General features: G+C 44.4%; 1 protein-coding gene across 1 annotated transcript in view; it reads right to left on the reverse strand.

Moving 5' to 3' along the window:
• Positions 1-25,349, reverse strand: part of KIAA1549 (KIAA1549 ortholog) — a 142,473-nt gene that overhangs the window by 58,523 nt on the left and 58,601 nt on the right. The window contains exons 6-13 of the mRNA XM_028106217.2: positions 18,777-21,485; positions 14,620-14,708; positions 13,416-13,593; positions 12,571-12,701; positions 10,825-11,008; positions 9,538-9,597; positions 7,957-8,105; positions 504-681 (exon numbers count right to left, since the gene is read on the reverse strand). Of these exons, the coding sequence (XP_027962018.2) occupies positions 504-681; positions 7,957-8,105; positions 9,538-9,597; positions 10,825-11,008; positions 12,571-12,701; positions 13,416-13,593; positions 14,620-14,708; positions 18,777-21,485 (3,678 nt within the window). The remainder of the gene's footprint in view (positions 1-503; positions 682-7,956; positions 8,106-9,537; positions 9,598-10,824; positions 11,009-12,570; positions 12,702-13,415; positions 13,594-14,619; positions 14,709-18,776; positions 21,486-25,349) is intronic.

The raw sequence follows: 25,349 nt of genomic DNA on the forward strand, positions 1-25,349 counted from the left end.
CTGGGGATACAAAATGCTGGGTGGGAAAACAGTAGTGCGGGCTACAACTACAAGCCGCTGAAATAAAGGACTTGGCAAGTGAATTTTAACAACGGACATTTTGGGGCGCCTGGGTGACTGAGTCGATTAAGCGTCTGCCTTCGGCTCAGGTCATGATCTCAGGGTCCCGGGATGGAGTCCCGCGTTGGGCTTCCTGCTCGAGTGGGGAGCCTGCTTCTCCCTCTGCCTCCGCCCCTCCCCCCTGCTCCTGCTCTCTCGCTCGCTCTCTCTCAAATAAATAAATGAATAAAATCTTTTAAAAAACAAACAAAAAACAACTGATGTTTTATACGAGTGCCACGTAATAAATAATAAGGATTTAAGACATAAATCTACTCTGTGCCCATAAGAATGCTTTAAATTCAGATTTCATTGTCAAAAAAAGAAAAAAACAAAACAAAAAACTGGCTTTTGACCCCAGCACAGCACGGACAGTACTCAGGGTCTACGCCTCACACACTTACGTTGGGCAACAGCGCCTTGAATTCGGTAACCCAAGATAATGGCTGCTCTCTGGATATCTATCTTGTTAATCAGATCTGAAGACTTGACTGCACTGAGTCTTTCTCCATCTTGATCCTCCACAAAGTAGATGAGCTGCACAGGATTGTCATCTCCCTCTAGCCTTGACACGTTTACCATCTGAAAGATAACAGAAACCATTAGCATTTTCGAAGCTCCTATTTCCAAATGCCCTTGCTCAGGGCACTCTATCTTGACTGTTATTCAGGATTCATTCCGATCCTCATAATGAGTTCGTGACACGATTCTGGATGCCAGAATCCCCACGATGCTCTCTCAATGGTAAGAGGGACAATGAAAGTTACTCTTGTACGGAATAACAAATGTGCCTCATCTTGCTCCAAGTCTTCCCTGAGACAAATGGGCAAGTAGGATACAGAGAACACAGGGTTGCCAAGTCCAGGCAGTCTAGAATTGCGACCAACCAGCTCCAGCACATCACGGGAGAATGCTGCTGTCCTCCCAACATGAATCATTAATGTTAGGTAGATCCCTGGTCCTCAGAAACGATTGTAGGTTCTATCCAATCTCGTCTTGAATCTTATCAGCATTTCCTCTTTTTTTAGGGCACTAGTGCCATTTTGGTTCAATGGGGGACTAGCCCAAGTATTGCAGGATATTTAGCAGCATCACCATCCTCCACTCACTAGATGCCAGGACCAACAGCCATGTCCTCCCTCAGCAGTTGTGACAACCAAAAATGTCACCAGACATTGCCAAATGTACCCGGGTAGGGGAGGGAGGACACAAAATCAACACCACTTGAGAATCACTGCTCTCAGGATGACAAATCTCATAAATTCTTTAATACCCCACTCTCAACAATAGATAGATCACATAGACAGAGAATCAGTAAGGAAACAGCAGATTTGAGCAACACTATGGACTAACGGATCCTAACAGACATTTACAGAACATTCCATCCAGTATCAATAGAATACACATTCTTCCCAAGCACACGTGGAACATTTTCTAGGATACACCATATATTGGGCCACAAAACAGTCTCAACAAATTCAAGAAGACAGAAATTATATCAAGTATCTCTTCTGACCACAATGGTATGAAACTACAATCATAGGAGAAAAGCTGGAAATTTCACAAATACACGGAAATTAAACAGCACACTCCTGCAAACACCAATAAACCAAAGAAGAAACCAAAAGGGAAATTTAAAAAATATCAAGACAAATAAAAACAGAAAATAAATGCATACATCAAGAAAAAAGAAAGATCTTGGGGCGCCTGGGTGGCTCAGTCATTAAGTGTCTGCCTTAGGCTCGGGTCATGACCCCAGGGTCCTGGGATCCTGGGATGGAGCCCCACATCGGGCTCCCTGCTCAGTGGGAAGCCTGCTTCTCCCTCTCCCACTCCCCCTGCTTGTGTTCCCTCTCTCGCTATCTCTCTCTGTGTCAAATAAATAAATAAAATCTTAAAAAAAAAAAAAAAGAAAGATCTCAAATAAAAAACTTCGGCGTCTGGGTGACTCAGTCAGTTAAGCATCCAAATCTTGATTTCGGCTCAGGTCGTGATCTCAGGGTTATGGGATCAAGCCCCGCATCAGGCTCCACACTCAATAGTGAGTCTGCTTGAGATTCTCTCTCTCCCTCTCCCTCTGCCCCATCTCCTCTAGTGCGCTCACATGCTCTCTCTCTGAAATAAATAAATAAATCTTTTTTAAAAAACTAACTTTACAACCCAAGGAACTAGGAAAAAAAAAAGAAAAACCTAAGCCCAAAGTTAGCAGAAGGGAGAAAATAACAAAGATTAGAGCAGAAATAAATAAAATAGAGAATAGGAAAAATTAACAAAACTAAGAGTTGGTTCTTTGAAAAGATAAAAAAAATTGACAAATCGTCAGCTAGACTAACAAAGAAAAGAGGACTCAAATGAAAGTTATAAATGAAAGAGGAGACACCACAACAGATAATAAAAATACAAAGGATCATAAAAGAATACTGAATAATTATACCCCAACAAATTGGATAACCTAGAAGCAATGGATAAATTCCTGAAAACACACAACCTACTGAGACTGAATCATGAAGAAACAGAAAATGTGAACAGACCAATAAGAATTAATAAGATTGAATCAGTAATCAAAAACTTCCCAACAAAAAAAGCCCAGGACCAGATGGTTTCACTGATGAGTTCTACCAAACATTCAAAGAATTAATACTAATCCTTCTCAAAAATTTCCAAAACAGTAAAGAGAAGGGAACATTCCCAAACTCATTTTATGAGACCAACATAACCATGATACCAAAGTCCACTAAGGACACTACAAAAAAAAATAGTACAGGCCAATATCTCTGATGAATTAGATGCAAATATTCCCAAGAAAATACTAGCAAACCAAATGCAACAGTACATTAAAAAGATCATGGTACGTGATGTACATGTATGCAACATGGGGCTCCTGGGTGGCTCAGTTGGTTAAGCATCTGCTTTCAGCTCAGGTCATGATCCCAGGGTCCTGGGATCGAGCCCCACGTCGGCCTCCCTGCTCAGCAGTGAGTCTATTTCTCCCTCTCCCTCTGCCCCTCTGCCTGCTTGTGCTCTCTCTCTCTCGCTCGCTCTCAAATACATAAATAAAATCTTTTTTAAAAAGTCCATACTATCTAAAGCCACCTACAGATACCATCTATAGCCCTCTGTAGCCATCAAAATTCCAATGGCATTTTAAAAATAGAAAAAACAATCCTAATATTCATATGGAACCACAGAAGACCCTGGTAATGAAGGAGCCAAGAATACTCAATGGGGAAAAGATAGTCTCTTCAATAAATGGTGTTGGGAAAACTGTATATTCACAACCAAAAGAATGAAACTGGGTCCCTACCTTATATCACTCACAAAAAATAATTCCAATGGGAAGAGTTAAATGTAAGACCTGAAACCATAAAACTTCTAAAAGAAAACATAAGGGAGAGGCTCCTTGACATTGGTCTTGGCAATGATTTTCTGGATATAACACTCAAAGTACAAGCAACAAAGGAAAAATAAACAAGTGGACTATATCAAACTTAAAAGCTTCTGTGCAGCAACAGACTCAACAAAATGAAAGGGTAACCTATGGAATGAGAGAAAATAGGCACAAATCATATATCTGATAAGGAGTTAATATCCAAAATATATAAGGAACTCCTATAACTCAATACCAAAAAAAAAAAAAAAAACCAAACTCTGATTTAAAAATGAGCATGAGATCTGAATAGACATTTTTCCAAAAAGATACACAAATGGCCAACAGGTATATGAAAAGGTCAACATCACTAATCATCAGAGAAACGTAAATCAAAGCCACAATGAGGTATCACCTCACACCTGTTAGAATGGCCAGCATCAAAAGACAAGAGATGGGTGGGGGTAAGATGGAGAAATCGGGACCCTTGTGCATGGCTGGTGGGAATGTAAATTGGTGCAGGCATTGTGGAAAACAGGATGGACGTTCCTCAAAAAATTCAAAATGGAACTACCATGTGATCCAGGAATCCCACTTCTGGGTATATACCCAAAGGAAATGAAATCCACTATCTTGCAAAGATATCTGCATACCGCCCCCCCACCCTGTTCACTGCAGCACTATTTACAATAGCCAAGACATGGAAGCAACCTAAGTGTCCATCCATAGATGAATGGATAAAGAAGAAGATGTGATGTGATACAGACACACACACACACACACACACACACACACACACACTTCTAAAAAAGCCAAACTCATAAAAATAGAGTAGATGGTAGTTGCCAGGGACAGGAGGTGGGAGAAATGGGTGATGGTGGTCAAAGGGTATGAACTTCCAGCTGTAAGATGAGTAAGTTCCAGGGGTCTAATGTACAGCATAGTGACCGCAGTTAACAATACCGTGTTATATACTTGAGAGGAGCTGAGTGTAGATCTTAAAAATTCTCACCACATCCGAAAAAAAAAGAGTAACGGATGTGTTAACTAATGTTATTGTGGCGATCACTTTGCAATATATACACATATCAAATCATCACATTGTATACTTTAAACCTATATGGTGTCATATGTCAATTATCTTACAATCAAGCTAGAAAGTTGTGCATAAATTCACAATCACCTAGGTCAAATAGTACTTTGATTTGTCCCAGAATTGATCTCCCTCTGGTGTTCTAGGTAGCCCTTTCACGTTAGGACTTCAGAATCTGGTACACTTGCTGTATCACAGTTTTACATAAATACATGTTTCTATTTTGTTGCTGCTTCTCTAATAATATGCAACAATTTTACTGCCACTTGAGACTCCAGCAAAATGCAGGACTAATGTTTTGGGGCAATATCAACAATGAGTCCAAGCCCTCTATTTTGTACAAGCAATTTGAATTTTTGGTCTCTACATTTGCCATTGGCAAAATGCAGCTGCTAATTTTCTAGCCACGTGTACAGAATTGTAATCCTGCCCTGTGTTCCAGACACGGCTGAGGGACCCCTCCTTCATCACTGGAAACTTCTGGCAAATCAACAATTTCATGATTTCACTGTGAATGCCTTCTTCAAGATTATTTATAAAGATCTCTAACAAACAGGTCCAAACTCTCATCCCTGGAGAATCTGTTCTTTAAACCTCCCCATCCTGACAAGGGCTCATCTATCCTGCCCTTTGTTTGCTATTTCTAGGCTAATTCCCTGACCACTTCTATTCCCTAACCACCTACTCTCTCTCCAAACTGGGCTGTAATGATTAATTTTTTATTAGCCCTTAGAATGGAATACTATCAAAGGACTATGTGAATATTTATTACACTGAAAAGTTCTGATACATTTTAGAAATGGTTTTGCCTTGCAGAAACCAGGTTCCCATATATTTGGGTATATAATTAAAGATTATACAAACTTGTCCAATCTGAAAGCAACAGTCAGTGAAACCTAATTCTAGCATCCTTTCTAGATGACTTCTCATCAGATTCATAGCTGGAATCCATACAACCATAGTAGGATGGAGTCATCATTTTGAAATGGCAACATTTTCAATTTCATTTTTAAAATTATTTTCTGATTAAAATCACATGTTAACTGTACAAATTACATGCTCATTGGAGAAATTTTGAAACACACAAAATATACAAAAAATAAAATGAAAATCACCTGAAGTTCAATCAACCAAAGAAAATTATTATAAACATTTTGGCATATTTCCATTATTTTTTTCATAAGTTTCATATTAATATTTGGATGACAGTGCATACATTCTTTGGTAACCTCTGTTCACTATATCACTCACTCACTCCCTCATTTATTTGTTTGTTTGTTTATTGAGAGAGAGTGTGTGAGTGGGGGAGAGGGGCAAGGAAGGGCAGGGGGAGAGGGAGAGAGAATCTTAAGCAGGCTCCATACCTAGCACAGAGCCTAACCTCACAACCCTGAGATCATGACCTGAGCTAAAATCAAGAGTCGGATGCTTAACTGACTAAGCCACCCAGGTACTCCTCAATAATTTTTTTTATTATTATGTTATGTTAATCACCATACATTACATCATTAGTTTTTGATGTAGTGTTCCATGATTCATTGTTTGTGCATAACACCCAGTGCTCCATGCAGAATGTGCCCTCTTTAATACCCATCACCAGGCTAACCCATCCCCCCACCCCCCTCCCCTCTAGAACCCTCAGTTTGTTTCTCAGAGTCCATCGTCTCTCATGGTTCATCTCCCCCTCCGATTTCCCCCCCTTCATTCTTCCCCTCCTGCTATCTTCTTCTTTTTTTTTTTTCTTAACATATATTGCATTATTTGTTTCAGAGGTACAGATCTGTGATTCAACAGTCTTGCACAACTCACAGCGCTCACCATAGCACATAGCCTCCCCAATGTCTATCACCCAGCCAGCCCATCCCTCCCACTCCAGCAAATTTTTTTTAAAATGACAATGGCTACATAACACTCCAACATATAAAGATTCACTATAATGTATTTACTCATTCTCCAACTGCTGGACATTAGGTTGCTGTGATGCTTTCACTTTTACAGATTATATTTTGATGAAGAGTCCTGCACTGTTGCACATGAATCCTTGTCTACATCTCCACACTGGGTCACTCTAAGGGGGAAGAGATGTGGGGCGCGGTCCCTATGCAATCCATCAGATGGCAGCGCTGGCTGGGGCGGCTTCGTTCACGCCCACAGATCTCACATTCCTACCTGAGGGAGTTTGCACAACTAACGTAGCCCTTCATTAGGTAGTTTTATGGGGCTCTATAACTGTTTTACGTGCATAAATTAACCTCCACAAAAACCTTGAGCTCCACGAAGCCAGGACTGCTAAATAAGGCGAGGCTTTTACAAGTCATTTTAATTTCTTCCTTGTTTCATGCTTATTTAATGTTACTCTCAATTTTTTATTAGTTTTTTTAAAATTTCTCTATAGTCAACTGAAGCTGGCAAAGGAACTACTCTGGGAGAGGGAATCAAGAGCAATGCTTATGGGGAAAACTCGGTAAGAGGATCACAGGACAACGCCACCAGCTCAAGACAAACTCGCACCGCCCCCACCCGGGTCAGCTGTGCATCTTTCTCTCTGATGCCTCCAAACCACCCACCTCTCTGTCCCTGCACTTCCTTTCACCCCACTTTCCTGTCTCTGTGATGCCATAGCTCTAAATATCCCGTTTTCCTAGCTCTAGAAGTCAGCAGTCAATAAAGGAAAAAATCCAAAATAACAGAATTCACATCGAGATGGGAATAAATTACAGCCTGAACCTCCAACTCTCTGCGAGCATGTGCATTTTTAATGGATCACTTTTGGATTCAAATGAATCTGTCGTTTGTAACCTTCCTGCTAGTTTACAAAATGGACTGTAGGGTGACAGATGGTAACTAGACTTCTTGCGGTAGTCACTTTGAGGTGTATGCAAATATCAAATCATTACCTGAAACTAATACAATACATATCAATTTTACCTCAGTTAAAACAACAACAACAACAAAAGTGGAGACAATCAGGTAACACGATTGGGTTGGCAGGAGGCAGGGAGGATGAAGTGCTAGAAGGGAGGACACAAAATTCTTCCCTCTCCGATCCCTTACGGTCTATTCCACTAGATGATTTATAACTATGATGCTATTAATAATACTTACCGCTGCATAAAACTGACTACAGTTTTGGTAATTAAAAAACTACTCCAAAAAATAAGGTCATGTTGATGGCATGGCAACCCAGGAACACAATTCTCTTGCCATGCTCCCCAAAGGTCTATCCATCTAGACTCTAGTCGAACTGAAATGCTACCACGCTCATTTGCTACCTGATAGAGTCGTCAGTCCAAATTTAGAATTTTCTCATGGCATTTTCCATTTGCATGAAAATACCGTGTGTTTTTAGACAAATCTCTTCCCCTCCTCCCCTGCTCCCCCGGCCATCTTAGAGTACCTGCACCACGCTGTTCCCCGCAGCGATGGTGGCCCTTCTCCACATCCGCCTCCGGGTGGACACCTCACTGAGCAGCTGGGCCAGCTTGCGCTCCATCTCAGCCTGAAACACTTCATTCTGGAGCTGCTTCTCGACAACGCCCAGGAGAACTGCATTTACAAAATGAAACACACGCAGCCCCCAAAACAAGTTAGCAGTGGATAAAAAATGAGTGCGTGTAGAAGACAAAATCAATGTAGGATTCCTATAAAGTGCCCATCCCTAAGGAGGAGACATTAAGAGGAGGAAAAAGTGAACATGAATGGGGTCATGGGGAGCCAGGAAGTGCTGCTCAGGGGTCTTATTTACAGTTCCAAGCTCTGTTACACAGACTGGTGGCCGGAAGTCCCAGGAACTCAGCAGCATAGAAGCTTTGGAACTAAGAACTCCCACACAAGAGCAAATATTTTATCCATCCTTATTTTAAAACTTCTGGAAATGCTCTGAGTTCTTATCTTATCTAGACTCAAGACTTAGATGCATAAACTGACCGGAGATAAGGGTGCCTTTTTTTTTTTTTTTAAGATTTTATTTATTCATTTGACAGAGAGAGAGAGCGAGAGCAGGAACACAAGCAGGGGGAGTGGGAGAGGGAGAAGCAGGCTTCCCACTGAGCAGGGAGCCCGATGTAGGGCTCGATCCCAGGACCCTGGCATCATGATCTGAACCAAAGGCAGACGCTTAACAACGGAGCCACCCAGGCGCCCCAAGACTGCCTGTCTTAAAACATCTGTGGTAAACAAGATTATCAAACAGGTAATGGGCTTGTTAGCATATCCTCAGAGAAAAACCCCTGAGCTTTTCAGCCAGAACTGGCCCAAATCTGCTGAGACAGGACCATGGACAAGTCTCTGAAGTGCTATGAAAATGATCTGGAAAATGGGGCCACTATACCATGCAAAGAGGTGGAGCCTTTACACGGGGTAGTGTATGTGAAGCAAGGAGAACCTGCAGGGTCTGAGAAGCCACAAATGGTGATCATCACCACGGCACACATCCTCCCCACGACCACTTACTTACCCAGCCACTCACACGCTGGGCACACAGTGGGTGTGTCACTATCTCTTATTCTTTGAGTACCCAGTTAGAAAGCCTTTATCTGCAATGCCATAGCTATAAATATCTGACCCAGGCCCACAAGACTTTTTTTAAAAAACCTTATTTGCTCACCGAGCTACCTTATTCATCCTCATAAAACCAAACAAATAAGGCTTTTTAGAAAACAAAAGAGAGAGAGAGAGATCCTTGCTTTGGAACTCCATCCTGTTCTGGATCAGAAGACTGTCAATTCTTCTCAGACCTTCCCCTGGACTTGATGCATGAATTTTAAAGAAAGCCAATCCTTTTTGTGCCATAACGCAGTGGGACACATTCCCACAGCTGAATCTAAATTCCCTTCTCATTCATTCTTTGCCAAGAATTTAAGGGACATGATGCCCTGAATTTAGGACTCAGAAACAAGAAAGTCAGCATCATGCTCGATACACCTGCACAGACTTTTTATTCCTACAGTTCCCAAAACATTATGTAAGTCAGACATACCTGTTCTCACCCAGGAGGACTTCAGCAGCTGAGATAAGTTCAGCTGCGGGTACTGGAAGGCTATAAAAAAGGAAAGGAGGGAAATCCGTAAAAACACGTTCGCACCCATCAGGAAGGTAAAGTCTAGGGAGTACCCGTTAAGTCACAGCACTTTGCCTTTCCTATACCTTTAGCACAAAATGTGTTAGAACAAAATGCCAGACTGGCGTGAAGGCGCGGACACTGCGCAGCTTCTGAGCACAAGAGTCTCCCCGAGAAAGGCAGAAAAAAAGAAGTAAAAGCCTGGCTCGAGTGACATGAGTGACACAGGGGGACACTGCGTCACATAGAGCCCGGCTGCCCACCCGCCTGCAAGTTCCCCCTTGAAATCTCATTGTTCCAGAGCAATGAGATTTCACACTGTGCTCCCTGGGGCCCTAGGGTTTCCCAGCAATGACTCCGGGTAAAGTGATCCTATGTCCTGGCTTGCCTGGGACAGTCCCGGGGTACCCCTGCTTCCAGCATACTTACTATTCTACCCATGCCCGCACTGCACAGAAAGAACAGGTGCTATGTGTAAAGAACAATTTTTACCCCTGCCTACTTTGATATCTGACAAGTTATCCTTTTTCATCTAATTAACCGCACACTAAAACACATAAAAGTCATTAGACCATTTGGCTGTTCCATTTTTGAAAAAGAATTTGATGTTTTTTTGGCCTGATTTCAACCCTGGGATCTACTGTTTTTTGAAGTAAATGTTTTCCCCACCCCCACCCCGCTCCGTTTGCACCGTGATTCTAATTGCTTCAGCCGGGAAGAAAGGTTTTGTTTGTTTTCATTTATTATCCTTTTTTTTAGTTTTATGCGTACATGCAGTAAAATTTACTCTTTCTGGTGTACAGCTTTATGGCTTTTGACAAATGCACAAAGTTGCATAACCACCACCACATTAAAGATACAGAACAGGTTCATCAGCCCCCAGAAATTGCCTTCTGCTACTCTTCTGCAGTCTAGCCTTCCTCCCACCCATCTCCCCGGCAACCACAGGCCTGTTCTCTGTGCCTCTGGTTTTACCTTTTCCAGAACTGGGGTAGGCTTTACCAGTGCCCTTTACTCTCACAGGACAATAATAAAACAAGGCCAGTGGGTGAGGAGGGCTCTGGAGGCCCACCCTGAATTGACTCTGAGATGCTCTGATTTTATCTGATTTATACTCCGGACTTCAGCCAAATATTTCAAAAGAGGCCCAAGCAATGAAAATACTTGCGGCCACTTTCCCAGCCTTTGCGAGAGAGCCGTACTCACGTTCGGCGATCTGGAGCACGGGGTACCCCAGGTAGAAACTGAACTCCACCACACTCAAGTTCCTGAGCAGCTGGCTCACTTCTGTCCCATTCAAAAACCCCTGCACGCCTCTGACCGCAAAGACGATATTCACCGGGCCCCGCCGAGGAGCGGGCCTTGAAGCACCCATGGTGATATTCAAGATCTAAAAACAAGGAAGGTGGGATAAGCTTCCAAAATAAAGCAAAATACCGAGCTAAAAGCTGACGATTTCCCTCTCACAATTTCTCTCACTGATTTTTTTTTTTTTTTTGCCAAAAGGAGGTAACGTTTTTCAAAGGAACGAACTAGCTCCACAACCTGGTTCCCGTTTGCAATACTTAAAATTCTCAGTTTACTGAAAATGTTTTTCCCATGAAGTGATGAACCGAACACATGCATTTATAGTCCCTCCGTGCCCCTCCCACCCCAAATCCCACTGAAATAACAATAAGCTGAACAAAGGGGAGTAAATCTACAACAGCTCTGAGAATGGAAGAAAATCAGAGATTCTGTCAAATTCCTGGAAGATGGAGAGAGGATGGGATCATAATGATATAAACCAGAACTGAGGGAACTGAGACCCCAATCATACACAGGCCCAGAGCGCAGGGGCAGTGAGCCGGTTCCCCCAGGGCCCCAGGAGAACTCTGCAGGAATGGACACCAGAGGAGGCCGTGAACAGCAATCAGTACAATTAATCAAAGCCTGTATACCAAAGAGCTGAGCTGATTCTCCCTCTTCTTCCCTTCTAACTGCCACAGGCAGGCCAACACAGAAGTGCTGGCGCAGCCACATCTGCACCCTGACCCGCCCAAAGAACTGCTCCCTAAGGAAAAGGAGCTCCCCGTCAGAGCAGGCTAACAGACTGTGTGGGTTTGGCCCCTAAGGAGGATAGAGACTTCTACCCACCAGAGCACACAAGAGACAGAGAAGGAAAGAAAACGAAAGAAAGGGCAGATCTGCTGTGAAAAGTACACTGAAGCACTCCATCCCCAGAAATGCTCATCCTACACTGGGGCAGGGGTCCCAGGCTGTCCCGCCATCCTCAACCTCTGCCTGGGACCCAGTGCTCCAGGGAATCGTCCCATCGGGAGACAGGGCGGATGTAGACACAGACACCACAGCTGAATGGGCAAGCTGCCAAAATTAACAACCTGCTTCTTCACTCCTAACAGCATGGTATTATAAGAAAACATAAGAATTATGAAACGTGGCTCCAAGTGTACAAAAACTTAATATAAATTCTAGAAAGAGAGAACAAAGGATACAGAGAAAAAATATCAAATAAATATAATAACATCGGAGGTTTCCATACAATACACACAAAGCCTGTTCATTCCTGAGTGGCTAGATTCTGTTTTTAGAGTCAAGCACTGCATTTCATGATACCTCATGACATGAAACACCCGTGTACTGAGGCACTCCCCCACTGGGTATTTAGGTTGACACCGTTCCTTCTTAGAACATTCTTGTGTTTCCGGCATACGCTCATCTCTGTCCAGCTCCCCACATCTGAGCTCCGTGCTCATACTACTGCTCCAGAATCTTCAAATACGCCTAGCCTATTCACACTACGTGAACTCGGTGCCCCGGAAAGAGATCGACCTCGATTCATGTGAACTGAACTTCTTCCATGAGAGTTAATTGTGGCCTCAACAAAACATGTGAAACGAGTTCCTCTTTAAAGGACAAAGCACCTTGTTCTGCATTCAGTGCTATTCTCACCTGCACGGTGAAGTTATGCGTCCCCTGGTGGTGTTTTCTCACTTCAGAAAGAGCTATCATCAGGCCTTTCTCAATGCGCTGGGTGAAGTTACAGAAACTGGTATCCACGCTCTGAGGCACGAACTGAAGAACTAGAAAGACAGCAATCACAGGCCCATGAACCAGCACTGGTTTAGGACTGAGGAGTGAGGAGGCGAAAAATACTATTTAACTCAAAAAAAGCCTCCATAGCATGGGATTAGGTACTGAGAGGTAGTATTTAGCGGTCTCCTAGCAGGGAAACGGAGAAAGCCAACGCTGCCCCAAATGAATACATACAACGTGAAGGTGACTTGTATCATTTTAAAAAATGGAAAAAGATAACAATGAGAGCATCAAAAGATGCAAGTGACTGAAACATTTCAAGTATGAAACGTGAAAACACTCTCAACTCCTCAAAAAACACTGTGGGGGACAGATGGAACAATGGGAAAATGTCAACAATTTTTCAACTGTGGATATGTGTGTGGGAGTGTATTCAATAATCTTCATCTCTTAGAGGTATGAGCTGAAATACTTATGGGTGATGTGACATGATGCTTTATCAAAATAATGTGGGAGGAGGGCATGCAGGTGTCACAAGACAGACTAGGAGGTGAAAACTGTGAAGCCATACGATGAGTACACGGGGGCTCATTCAACTATTCTGTGCCCTCTTGTATATGCTGGAAGTCTTCTGTAATTCTAAAGGCTTTTTTAAATTTAAATGATTGTTTAAAATCCTCCCCCAATTTTTTAACAACACAAAAAATAAAATGAAATTTTATTTACAAATCAATCAAAACAACTATGCTCAGTTTTCTCACCCGTGTGAACTTGGAACCTGGACTCCGGCACAAGGAAGGAAGGTTTCACAGCCAGGATTAAAGGAGTTTGGTCACGTACAAGTTTACTGTTTATAAGTACATTAATGACTGATATTGCTGTGTAAACGAAAGGCCCCGATGTTACCAGGAAAGTGAAGTCAGCGAATAGTTCGTAAACCTATGAAAATTTAAAAAAAACACAAAAGACGGTAATTATCAAATTTGAGAGGACTGTAACTCAAAATTAAAGGAAGCTGCATGAGGTAGAAAAACAGCAGAGCAAGTGAGGTAAAAAATAAACAGGTAGCTTTAAATGAAGGGGGAGGGCTGCATAGACAATCAAAATTTTATTTTAGTTATCCCTTTTACAGATCTGCCAACCGTCTCAAAAACAGCATAAAATTACAAGAGCAAAAGCAGCGAGAAAGAACAGCCGATAACACGAACTGAATAATGAGTTACGGAGAATTCAAAGTCGTCGTATTTAATCCACATGTGAAGGAACACTTATTCTGTTGAGCAGGGCTGTCCAAAAGAAGTTCATGAGCCACATAGGCAGTTTTAAAATTTCTAGTAGCCACATTAAAAAAAGTAAAAAGAAACAGGTGAAATTAATTTTATTTAACCCAATACATCTGAAATATATCATTTCAACATGTGGTCAATGTAAAAAATTACTAGTGAGATAGTTTACATTTCTTTTTTCACTCGGCCTTTGAAATCCTGTGTCAGTTTTGCACTTACAGCACGTCTCAATTCAGACAAGCCCCGTTTCACATGCTCAGTAGCCACATGTGGCTCTGTTCAGGATGGTGCAGGTATAAAGCGTAGCTTTCTGACCTCATCAGGGGAGAGGAGGTAGGAGCACAGGGTCCACTGTGTATGGAAATCTATCTCTATCCCACTGAGCGTACAGAAATATGCATATGCGCTCACTCTAAAATCTAATTAAAATTCTAATCCAAGTCCTTTTACGTAAATCAAGGGAATCATCATGTCATCATCCCCAACTCTGGTCTTAGAGCCTTTTTGTTCCAATTCTGCCAACACATCCCTCCAGTGGACTACACCTGGCCTCAGGTGGGATCAGGGCTTCCCTGACGAAGCAGGTGTTCGCCAAGAGGAGGAGGGAGGAGAGGAGAGAGAGAGCGTTCTAGAACCATGACATGCCTTCAGCCTGAGCTCCCACGCCACGGGGACCCACCTTGAGCTCCACCGCCCGGTTGAAGTGAATCCTCAACACCTCTTTGATGGACGTGATGATGTACTCCTGCACGGCTCTTCTGGCCAGCACTACAAACCAAAGCCAACCACCAAACGCAGTTTAGTTTCATTATGAATAATGTGGGCATCACATTTCTGGTCCCCAAGGCAGAACCTGTGCTCTGCCAAACTGTGACAGCCGCTGCCAAAATCATTTTGTAAAAATCAGGCCCAGACTACGAAAGAACAGGGGAACGGCAGTGGATCTGGACATTCCTAGGTGTTCTGTCTCTTGCCTATGCCCCTAATGGTAAAACACGAAGTTTTAAAACTCTCAGCAGTAATATTTTAGAAGACCTTAAGATGTTACTCAGCAAAACGAGATGACATCTTCCCCTGTAAAATGAGGTCTCCTACCTCAATTTTTCAATGCAGTGAGGGAAGGGTTTTCACCACTAATAACGGGGCGGAAAAGATTTTCACGATCCCCATGTATTAAAATTTTATGTAGGAAGTAAAATATTTCTTATAACAAAGTCTAGCTATATTTAACTCTCCTTCCACATCTAAGAAATTCTATTTTAAAATGTGTACTAAGAGAGCCTCTTTCTCAGTATTTAGTAAACATGTCCTGCTGCTCCCCTTTCTTTTCCCTATTATTTTTTCTTTCCTCTTCCATTAACTTCTCATAATGCAGAATCTAAATACGTTTCAATTATTCGGTTTTCTGCTTCCTATTCTTAATTTTTAAAACTGGAGACAGGGAACACCGGGGTGGCCCAGTGGGTTAAGCATCTGCCTTCGGCTCAGGTCATGATCCCTGGGTCCTGGGATCGAGTCCCGCATCGGGCTCCCTGCTCAGCGGAGAGTCTGCTTCTCCCTCTGCCTGCTGCGCCCCCTGCTTGTGTGCGCTCGCACTCTCCCCACCCCCGACAAATAAATAAAACCTTGTAAAAATAAAAATAAAAAAAAATTAGAGACAGAATCGCTCTGTATCTTTCATTCTTTTTTAAAAAGACAAATGTTTAAGTTACATTCAGTTGTTTTCTCTACTGATCGGTGACCTTTACTATCGTACACATGGGAAAGGGCTTTTTCAGTTCATAAGACCATTAGAACAAATGCAGACACCCTGACGGTGTCTGCTGACACACCAATGGCCAACTTGGCCTGGACTACAACCGACTCCAAGAGGACCAGACTATAGCATGGGTTTTAAAGGGAAGGACAAAAATGAGTGGGAAGGAAAAGGGAAAAGGAGGAAGGAACAGAGGGACAGAGAAATAGAGGGAGGGAGAGAGGAAAGACCGGAGGGAGGGAAGGAAAGATCTCAAAAGCTAAACTTGGGGAATGGAGAGACAGAACGGAAAATCAGAGACAGAAAAACCCAAAAGACCAAAGGAAGAAGTACACGTCGTAAGGAGCCCCATCTAAAGGATGAGCCATCCAAGTATTACTCTGAATAGTCTGCACGACCCGCCATGAAAACCGACACCTTCTCTAGTTAATCTGAGCAAGATCTAAACTATAATGTCAGGATATGAGCACAAGGGTCTTTGGGGAAAAAGGATCACTGACAACAAATATCTGTTTCTCCAAATATCTAGTTTGGGCCAAGAGAGGCGAAAGAGCCCTGCTGAGAAGGCCGGGGTCAGGCAGGTCCTGGGTAGGAAGCACAGCCTCACTCCCTAGAGGACACACATGGTGAAGTGTTCTCCCAAGAGTCCACCACAGATCAATGGCGGGCTCTCACTTCTATGACACAGCTCCATAAGAAGAATCCTTTCAGAGGACAAGTAATCACCCCAACCCTCTCTCTCTGATAATGACTAAGACTAAAAGAAACCAAGGCCAAATCCAAATGAAGATTCTAAATGAGGTGATCCTTCCTAGGGCTCAAAGATTACCACTGAGAGCAAAAGACAGCATTCCTGTCCACTTAAAAATACAATGTAACAATAGGGATACTTATGCACAACTCCCCATACTTACTACAACTGCTGAAGTGTACATTTACAGTGAGTGAATTCTACCCCAAAAGCTACTGCAAATACTCGGATCCCTAAGAAAGAACACCAAATTCCTTAAATGTATATCCTCTATGACAGTTAATCCAGGCTATATATATCTGATATTCTTAGAGATCTTCTAAAATGGTTTCTAATTATTTGTAGAAAAGTTTGAAACGACACATTACCCCTACAAGTATCATAAATGTCACGAAATCCAAGAAATAAAGAAGCTTTCAGTAGTTCTTTTATTTTTTAAAGTTTTTTTTTAATTTATTTATTTGACAGAGAGAGAGAGAGAGAGTGAGAGCAGGAACACAAGCAGGGGGAGTGGGAGAGGGAGAAGCAGGCTTCCCGCCGAGCAGGGAGCCTGATGCGGGGCTCGATCCCAGGACCCTGGGATCATGACCTGAGCGGAAGGCAGAGGCTTAACAACTGAGCCACCCAGGCACCCCTCAGTAGTTCTTTTAATAAGCTTCTTGTAACTGACCACTTTGTGGTTACTATGTAGTAATGGTGTAGAAAAGGAAGAAAAGTATCATGTCTACAAGAAACTCTTCTCTCTCCTCTGGACTACTGTTTTCCCACAGATGAAAGTTCACCACTAGTCCCAACCTCATCTCCTAGCATAATTACCTCCTCCTCCCATTAGTCTAATTACCAGCCGAGCTGAATGTTGTTGGGCTGTCTGACCTCTCCACCTGTGTTCACACCTTCCACCAGAAGGACACTTCCCTTCATCTCTGACGACAGCCCTCTTGAGTGCGCACCTCCAATTCACATCCTTCCAAACCCATTCCTCATCATCCCAAAAGTCACTCTTGTAGAACTCTGCTTCAACCATTCTTATCACAACTTCCAAGAAAACACGGCTTGTGTCTACCCTACTAGAATCTAAGCTCCTTGAAGATCCATGGTCAGATCCATGGTCAGATCCATGCCATTCATGTAGATAACCCTCAAATCTTCTAAAGGCATAATTATTTGTCAAATGAATTAATAAATGGTTCCTTATTTAGGGGAGGGAGGGAGTTAAGACAGCAAAGGCTTCAGCTTCTCCCCACCACCTCAGAGGGTGGTGGCACCACCGTGACAAGCAGAGGATGCATGGCCTATGTCACAGCATGATCTCCTTCTCCTTCCTCACCTTACAGTTTCCCTGTTCTTCTTCCTTCTCCACTCCACTCCATTCCTCCTCTACCTCTATCAACTTCTTTCCCCTTTCTTCATTTCTATCCTCCATTCCCACCAAAATCAACAACACACAGAGCCAGGCTGCACATCAATATTATATTGTATTTAAGTATATTAACAGGTCGCAAGACTTAACACGCAGCCTGTCATTCCTGATGAAGAACAAGCTGGAGAACGCAACCAAGCAGGCCATAGTCACTGGACATGTACAGACATGATGTCAAATGTGCTCTGATTTCATGAGACTAAAGCAGCTGGGCAGATACAAGGGAAGCTGCTGCTTGTCAGCCAGTCACTCGGGCTGTGGTCCAGGGTGGAGATCAAAGTTTATAACTGAGATCAGACATTTAGCTGCTCCCTGTCTCTTTCTCGGATTCTCAGGATCTAAGTGACATTTACAGGAACATGTAGGAGCAAAGTGCTCCCTCCTTTCAAGGAAAAGAATAAGAAATTGTAGCGGTTGCCCTTACACATTTGTGCAACTATCTGCTGGAGCTAAACACAAAGGTTTTTGTTTTAATCGTGCCATCTACACATCCACCAGGTTATGAGTTCCAAAGGCAAAGATCCTAGCAAACGCTCCTAAGCCTCCATCTAAATCTTTTATTTCTCTTAGTGCTACTACTAACGTGTAGCATTTTGTGGGTGTTTCTTATGTGCCAAGCACTGGGTTAAGTACTTTATGTGCAATGATGCATTTAAATCTTTACAATAACCCAACAACGTAGGTGCCACAGTTATCCTTGTTTGACAATTGAGGAAACCGAGAGGTAAAGAGACTAACTGTCCAGAGAACTCACAGGAGAAAGGTGAAGGAGTGAGGGTTACCACCCAGGGGCTCCCTGGGACCCAAGCCCCTGCTCTTTCCCAAGATGCTGTATGTCACAGAGGCATTTCATACAAGCACCTTAGAAAGATCACCCCAACCAAGAGGTGACTTGAAGTGGGGCCTTACCGGTTGTGATCAAATAGGCATCCGGAACCGTAATATCACACACATATGGCGGCTTGGTGGTGACCAGTGCCGGAGTATCAACGGTTGCTTCAGAAGTGGAGGTGGGCACGGGATGAAGGGATGGCGGGGGTCGCCCCGAACTGCTCTCAGGGGGATTCTGACTCACAGTTCTGCTGCTCGGGGTGCCGTCAACAGTATGATCGGGGGCAGCACTGGTGTTGGGTGAGTTGGGTTCCATGGAGGTGTTCATTGGTAAATCTGTGGGTGTGAATGATGGGCCCACAAATATTGGCTCTGTAGGAAGAGGTGAGGGGACCACCTCAGAAACAAATGAGGATGCTGACGACAGGTACGCATCAGTGACCAGCAGTGTGGTGCTGGCAATGACTTTGGAGAAAGAGGGTAAGACAGGTGAGTGGTCATCCGTAGCACTGACTTCGTCACTGGAAGGTGTTGGAGTTGGAGTGGGAAAGAGAGAAGATTCTGCTAAAATGGGTGTCGTATGAAAAGCAGTCAAAGGTGACGGGAAGTGAGTCCCAAGAGTCAAAATGTCAAGGGTGGGCTCAGACCTGGAGGGCACCAGGGTGGTGACCGCAGATTCATGGGCAATGAGTGACAACTCAAAATAGGAGGTAGTTTCAGTGAGGGCTGAGGTAAAATGAGCTTCGGGACCTGTCGGGGAAACTGTTGCTGCTTCAGAGAACTTGACAGAATCAGAAGGGAGGCTTGAGAGGCGCGACATTTCAGAGTAGCCAGGAAGAAACGTGAACGTCCTTAAAAGAAGGTCTGAACTCGGCTGGGGCTGAGAAAATTCAGAGTTTGTGGAAGCAGGAACGGAAAGCGGGGCGGACGGCGCACGGAGAGAGTCCGACAACGCGAGGGTCTCGACCACGGCAGAGGACGCCGGAGAAACGAAAGCGGCCGCGGCACTCGCCATCCCCAAAGTCGGAGAGGCAAGTCCTTCTGAAGATGAAGGGACCAGGCTGCTGAACTCCAGCGGTGGAGTTGGGAGAAAACCGGCTGCGGACTCCAAAGCCCGTCCAGTTTCATGCGCCGAAAAGCCGCCAGGCTCCGGGTCAGGGACCGGCGCAGGCTCCCCGGACGGGCCCGGGGCGGAAGCCGGAGAAGGCCGTGGGTCCCCGCGCGCGGGCGCGGGGCGGCTCTGGTCCGCTGTGCGCGGGACAGACGAGTCGGGGAGCACGCTGCTGATGACCCAGGGGAACCCCGCTGTCCCGCCGCCGGCGGGCGGTCCCGGCGTTTCGGGGACAGAGGAGGAGCCCAAAGGAGCAGCATCGGGCGACACGGGCGCAGAGAGATGGCCGCGGGAAGGAGGCACCGGGGTGGTCCCGACACTGCTCGCACCCGCCTCGGCTGAAACCCCACCGCTCGTTCCTGAGCCGCGCACGGAGGGAGAAGAGAGTGGAACCACCGGCCGGGAGGGGAAACGTGTATTGAATTCCTGCGGCTCTTCTTCGAATTCTGGGAAGTCCGCCACTCTGCGGCTGGACGGAGAGACGCCGCGGGCTTCCGGTGTGGTCACCGACAGGGTCTCGGCGCCGTCCCCCGAGCCCACGTCCTCCCTCCCCGGGAGGCTGGCTGACGCGACGAGCCGAGGCGACGCCACGCGGCAGGACACGCACCCCGTGTAGGGTCTGAGTGACGACAGCGGGCTCAGGACGCGAGCGTCGTCCTCGAGGTCTGGGACGACCCCTGCGTCGCCCGGCAGCTCCGACGTCTCACCGGAGCTGCCGGGAAGAAAGGGGTTAGAAGAAACATCAGCTGATGGAGGAGAAAAGGACAAGGAGGCAGAAGAAGATGAGAACAAAGCCGAATTTGGGCTGCCGCGGCTACAAGCAAAGACTATCTGCGCCAGAGCTGCGGCAGGCTCCGTTCTAGAAAGGATGGTTCCTTCTAGACTGCGACTCACAGCCGTGGTCTCCTCTGGATATCTGTCCGTGGCCGTGGCCGTGACCGTGGCCAGAACATCCTCTGGAGGCGGTGGGACCTCTGCCCAGGAGGGAAAAGGCTGCTGAGTCAGGCCACTGCCTACGAGTGGAGGCTCTGCAGACAGAGAGCTGGAGAGAAGGGTTTCTGCTTCCTCCGTGCCTGAAGCCACGATCTCCGGCAAAGTCCTGCTCGCCGAGTGCCCGTAAGCGTCCGTAGGATAAAGCACCAAGTTCCTACTAGGTGTTGGAAGCATGCCCTCGGATGTGGGAAAAGCTGACCGAAAAGCACTGAAATGACTGGGGGATTCGGTATACGTTGTTGGTTGTTGCATTGTGTTCTGCCAGGCTGATGTCATCTGTTGGTCTTGAAAAGAAATCATGGGTGAGGATGGAGTCAGCGCCGGCGGGCTGACCGGGAGATACCGAATCGGAGAAACCGGGCGGGAAGTTGTCCAGGGAGCTTCTGGCAAAAAGTTATCCATTTCATCGTCCTCTCTGACCACCGCATTGCTCATCATCGACACATAATTTGCCACCAAGATGCTGTGATCTGCTATACTTTGGGTCATTGTTCCTTGGTTAAAAAAGATTGTATCAAAAATAGTGGCGGATGGAGATGATATGACGTGGAGAGAACTGCTTTGCTGGGACCCTGGGGCAGTTTCTGTTAAGGCCACATGTGCAGTGCTGTGCACGGTGCTTTTCTTCATCATGAGCTCCACGGAGGATAAAGAGAGGTTTTGCTGTTCCAGAAAGAGCTCATCTACAAGGGAAGTAAAAGCTGGGTTAGTTGCAAGGCAATGAAAGTCATATTGCCGACACTTCGTTTCAGAATCTCCACTCACTGTGAATATGCACAACACAAAACACACAGAATTAAACAGCTAATTGGGAGCCAGCAATTGCCAGAATTACATTCAGCAAATATTCATAACTGTGAGCTCTACCTCAATTTAATTAAGCTTGTGTGTAAGCAGACATTGACATTTTTTTTCTCTGACTTGCAAATGACACCACAGAATACTGGAAATGGAGGAGGTCCTAGGAGGTTGTCTAGTCCATTCTGTCTCATTTATCACACAAGAAAGAGAGTTCAGAGAAGGTAACTACATCAATTACATGATCACCCAGACAGAGGTGAAGCTGGAATCTCAATATCAGCCTGTCTTGATTCCCAAGCCCACGTTCCTTCTCTTCCACAAGAGCCAGCTCTCAAGAGGAATGAACATGACAAGTCTGACAGCATCACTCACTACCCAGGTAAGAGTTCAAAAGATCCTAATTTAGGCTGCCCACACTGAGGCCCCTGACTACCTCCAGGCTCAGTTCTCATCATTCCCTGCTCCACTCTCACGGCTTCCTAACTACCTGCAGTTCCCAAATCCAAATTCCCTCTGGCTTAGCACCTCTGCACATTCTTCTCCCTCTGCCTGGGATGCCCTTCCCTGGCTCTCCACTTGAATCACTCCTGCTGGTCCTGCAGATTCCACATAGACACCACCTCCCTCCTCAGTACTCTAAAGTTGAGTCCGTGCCTCTCCTGAGGCTTCTACCTGTCGTATCCCTTATCATGCCTCACTGAAGTGAACTGTCCACTCATCACACTGTGACCCTCTTGAGGACAAGGACTGTTGATCTGTTTTCCCAGTGCCTAGTCCAGTGAATGACACATAGTGAGAGCTCAATGAGTATCTGTTAAATGAATGAATAAATAAAGGAGTGAATGGTGAGGACCGAGTTCTGATATGTGCCAAAAGCATCCTATCATCCTCTCAAAACTTTCCTATTCTTTATCCTTGTCACAGCCGTCATTATCATGGAAGTGGCTGAGGTATCTCCACCTATCATTCAAATACAGTGTATACAGAGGCAGGATATGTAATGGCCTAAACCCCTAATGAAGACCCAGAGCACAGGGTACTGTCCACTGCAGCAGAGGCTGGGGACTGAGCAACTATTATGACCCATAATAATACCCTCCTCTTGCTTATCCAAACAGTCCATCAGAACATGAGTGTGTGAAATACTATAGAGATCAACTTGAATTCACTCTTTTTGCTTTTTTTTAAAGTAAATTATTTCTGTTCTATTCCTGGCAACATGACAGACTGGAGATCTTGAAGTCTTCCCACATCATAACACTTAATTATGCTTAATAACTGTTCAAAAACATCCTTTTACATGACTGGGTGAGCCTGCAAGACAAAAAGGGACATGTGCTGAACACAGGAGCAAAGAAGGAGATGGACTAGGAAGGTCATCAAGCACTACAGTCATTGGATAGAGGGACATTGGACCAGATAGCCTAATGGTTAGGCCACAGGGGAATAAGGGACAAGTGTTGGGTCTGAACAGGTAAAGAACCAACTGAAGACCATCTCCAAAAAAAATGTGGACCTGAGAAGGGCCATAGTCTCAGGGAAAGAGTAAATCAGGAAGAAAAATACCCATCTCTCAGAGAACAGTGAGAAAAAGTGTCTGTCTCAACTTTGACTTTGTGCAGATATTTTATAAAAAGCGTTCCCAACTTTGGAATCTATACTACTTGTGTGGTCCTAAAAACTGTATGTTTAGAATCATAATTTAAAGTGGACCAGGTCTCCAGTGTCTATCAGAGGTTAACATAAATCTTCTCCAGAAGAACACACTCGAAAACCAGGCATCAAAGTAGTCCTGCAGCGAGAGGTCCAATAAATATGAGTGCAAAATTAAAAATTACAAAACACACAAGGAAGTAAGGTACTATGAAAAAAGTCAAGAGAAGCCCACACAAATAGTATCAGATTTGTAAAGACTTTAAGATTTTATTTATTAATTTGAGAGAGAGAGCATGAGTGGGGGGCAGGGAGAGGGAGAAGCAGACTCCCCTGCTGAGCAGGGAGCCTGATGCAGGACTCGATCCCAGCACCCTGAGACCATGACCTGAGCCAAAGGCAGACACTTAACCGACTGAGCCACCCAGGCACCCCAAGACTTTAGATATTGGAATGTGAGCTACATTTTTTAAAGTGTGTTTAATCCACTTAAAATAATAAAGAGGAGACTGAAAACATGAGTAAGGAGCAAGAGACTATACAAAAATGGCCAGAAAGACTTGAAAAAGAATTAAAAGAATATTTAGAAATGAAAAAATAAAAGGGTGCCTAGTGGCTCAGTTGGAGAAGCATGCAACTCTTAATCTCAGGGTCGTGAGTTTGAGTCCCACATTGGGTGTAGAGATTACTTAAAGTTTAAAACTTATATTATTTTTTAAAGATTTTATTTATTTGACAGAGAAAGTGAAAAAGCACAAGCAGGGGGAGCAGCAGAGGGAGAAGCAGGCTCCCAGCTGAGCAGGGAGCCCGATTCGGGGCTCAATCCCAGGACACTGGGATCATGACCTGAGCCGAAGGCAGACACTTAACCGACTGAGCCATCCAGGTGCCCCTAAATTCAAAAACTTTAAAAATATATATGAGTTAAAATTTTGAAACTCAATATGCAATACATAGTACAATAAATAGCAATTTAGACATAGCTAAAGAGAGATTTAGTGAACTGGAAGATAGATCTGAAAATTACACAGAATGGAATACAGAGAAACAGAAAGATGAAAAATATTAAAAAGAGAAGTTAAGAAGTATAGAAGATACAGGGTGCCTGGGTGACTTGGTCAGTTAAGTATCCAACCCTTGATCTCAGCTCAGGTCTTGATCTCAGGATCATGAGTTCAAGCCCCGCACTGGGCTCTGCACTGGGCATGGAGCCTACTTAAAAAAACAAGGCGGGGAGGGCGCCTGAGTGGCTCAGTCGGTTAAGCGGCTGCCTTCAGCTCAGGTCATGATCCCAGGGTCCTGGGATCAAGCCCCACATCAGGCTCCTTGCTCAGCAGGGAGCCTGCTTCTCCCTCTGCCTGCCTGCCGCTCCCCCTGCTCGTGCTCTCTCTCTCTCTCTGTCAAATAAATTTTTTAAAAAAAAGTATGGAAGATAGAATGAGATAGTCCAACATACATTTGATACAAGTTTTTAAAAGAAATAATAGAGGGAGCTGGGTAAGACAATATTCAAAGAAAGAGTGCTAAAAATTATCCAAAATTAGTAAGAGACATAAATCCTTCAATTCAGGAAGACAAAGAAATCGCAAGCCACATCCAGGGTCACCTGGATGGCTCAGTCAGTTAAGTGTCCGACTCTTGATTTCAGCTCAGGTCATGATCTTAGGATTGTGAGATCGAGCCCTGTGTTGGGCTCCACAGTGGGTGTGGAGCCTGCTTGGGATTCTCTCTCCCTCTCCCTGTGCCCCTCCCCTAAATAAATACATACATACATACATACATACATACTCATATCTACACACATGATGATACTACAGAACACCAAAGACAGAGAGAAACTGTAAATGAGTCAGAGGAAAGGACTGGCAATTAATCACTATTACATAACTACTTCCCAGAACTAGGAGCCAAGTGACAGTGAAATAAAATTTTCAAAGTACTAAGAGAAAATATCTGACATCTTAGATTTGAAAAACCAACAATACTCTCTATCTGTTAAAATAGGGACATCTTCTGATAAACAGAAAGTGATTATACCAACAGAAGACCTTCAGTAGAGGGGCCTCTCTAAGCAAGGATATACTTCAAAAGGA

The sequence above is a fragment of the Eumetopias jubatus genome, unplaced genomic scaffold (genome assembly GCF_037043125.1).
Source record: "Eumetopias jubatus isolate StellerSeaLion01/CBP00866 unplaced genomic scaffold, mEumJub1_p1.0 scaffold_14, whole genome shotgun sequence".
Classification (NCBI taxonomy): Eukaryota; Metazoa; Chordata; class Mammalia; order Carnivora; family Otariidae; genus Eumetopias; species Eumetopias jubatus.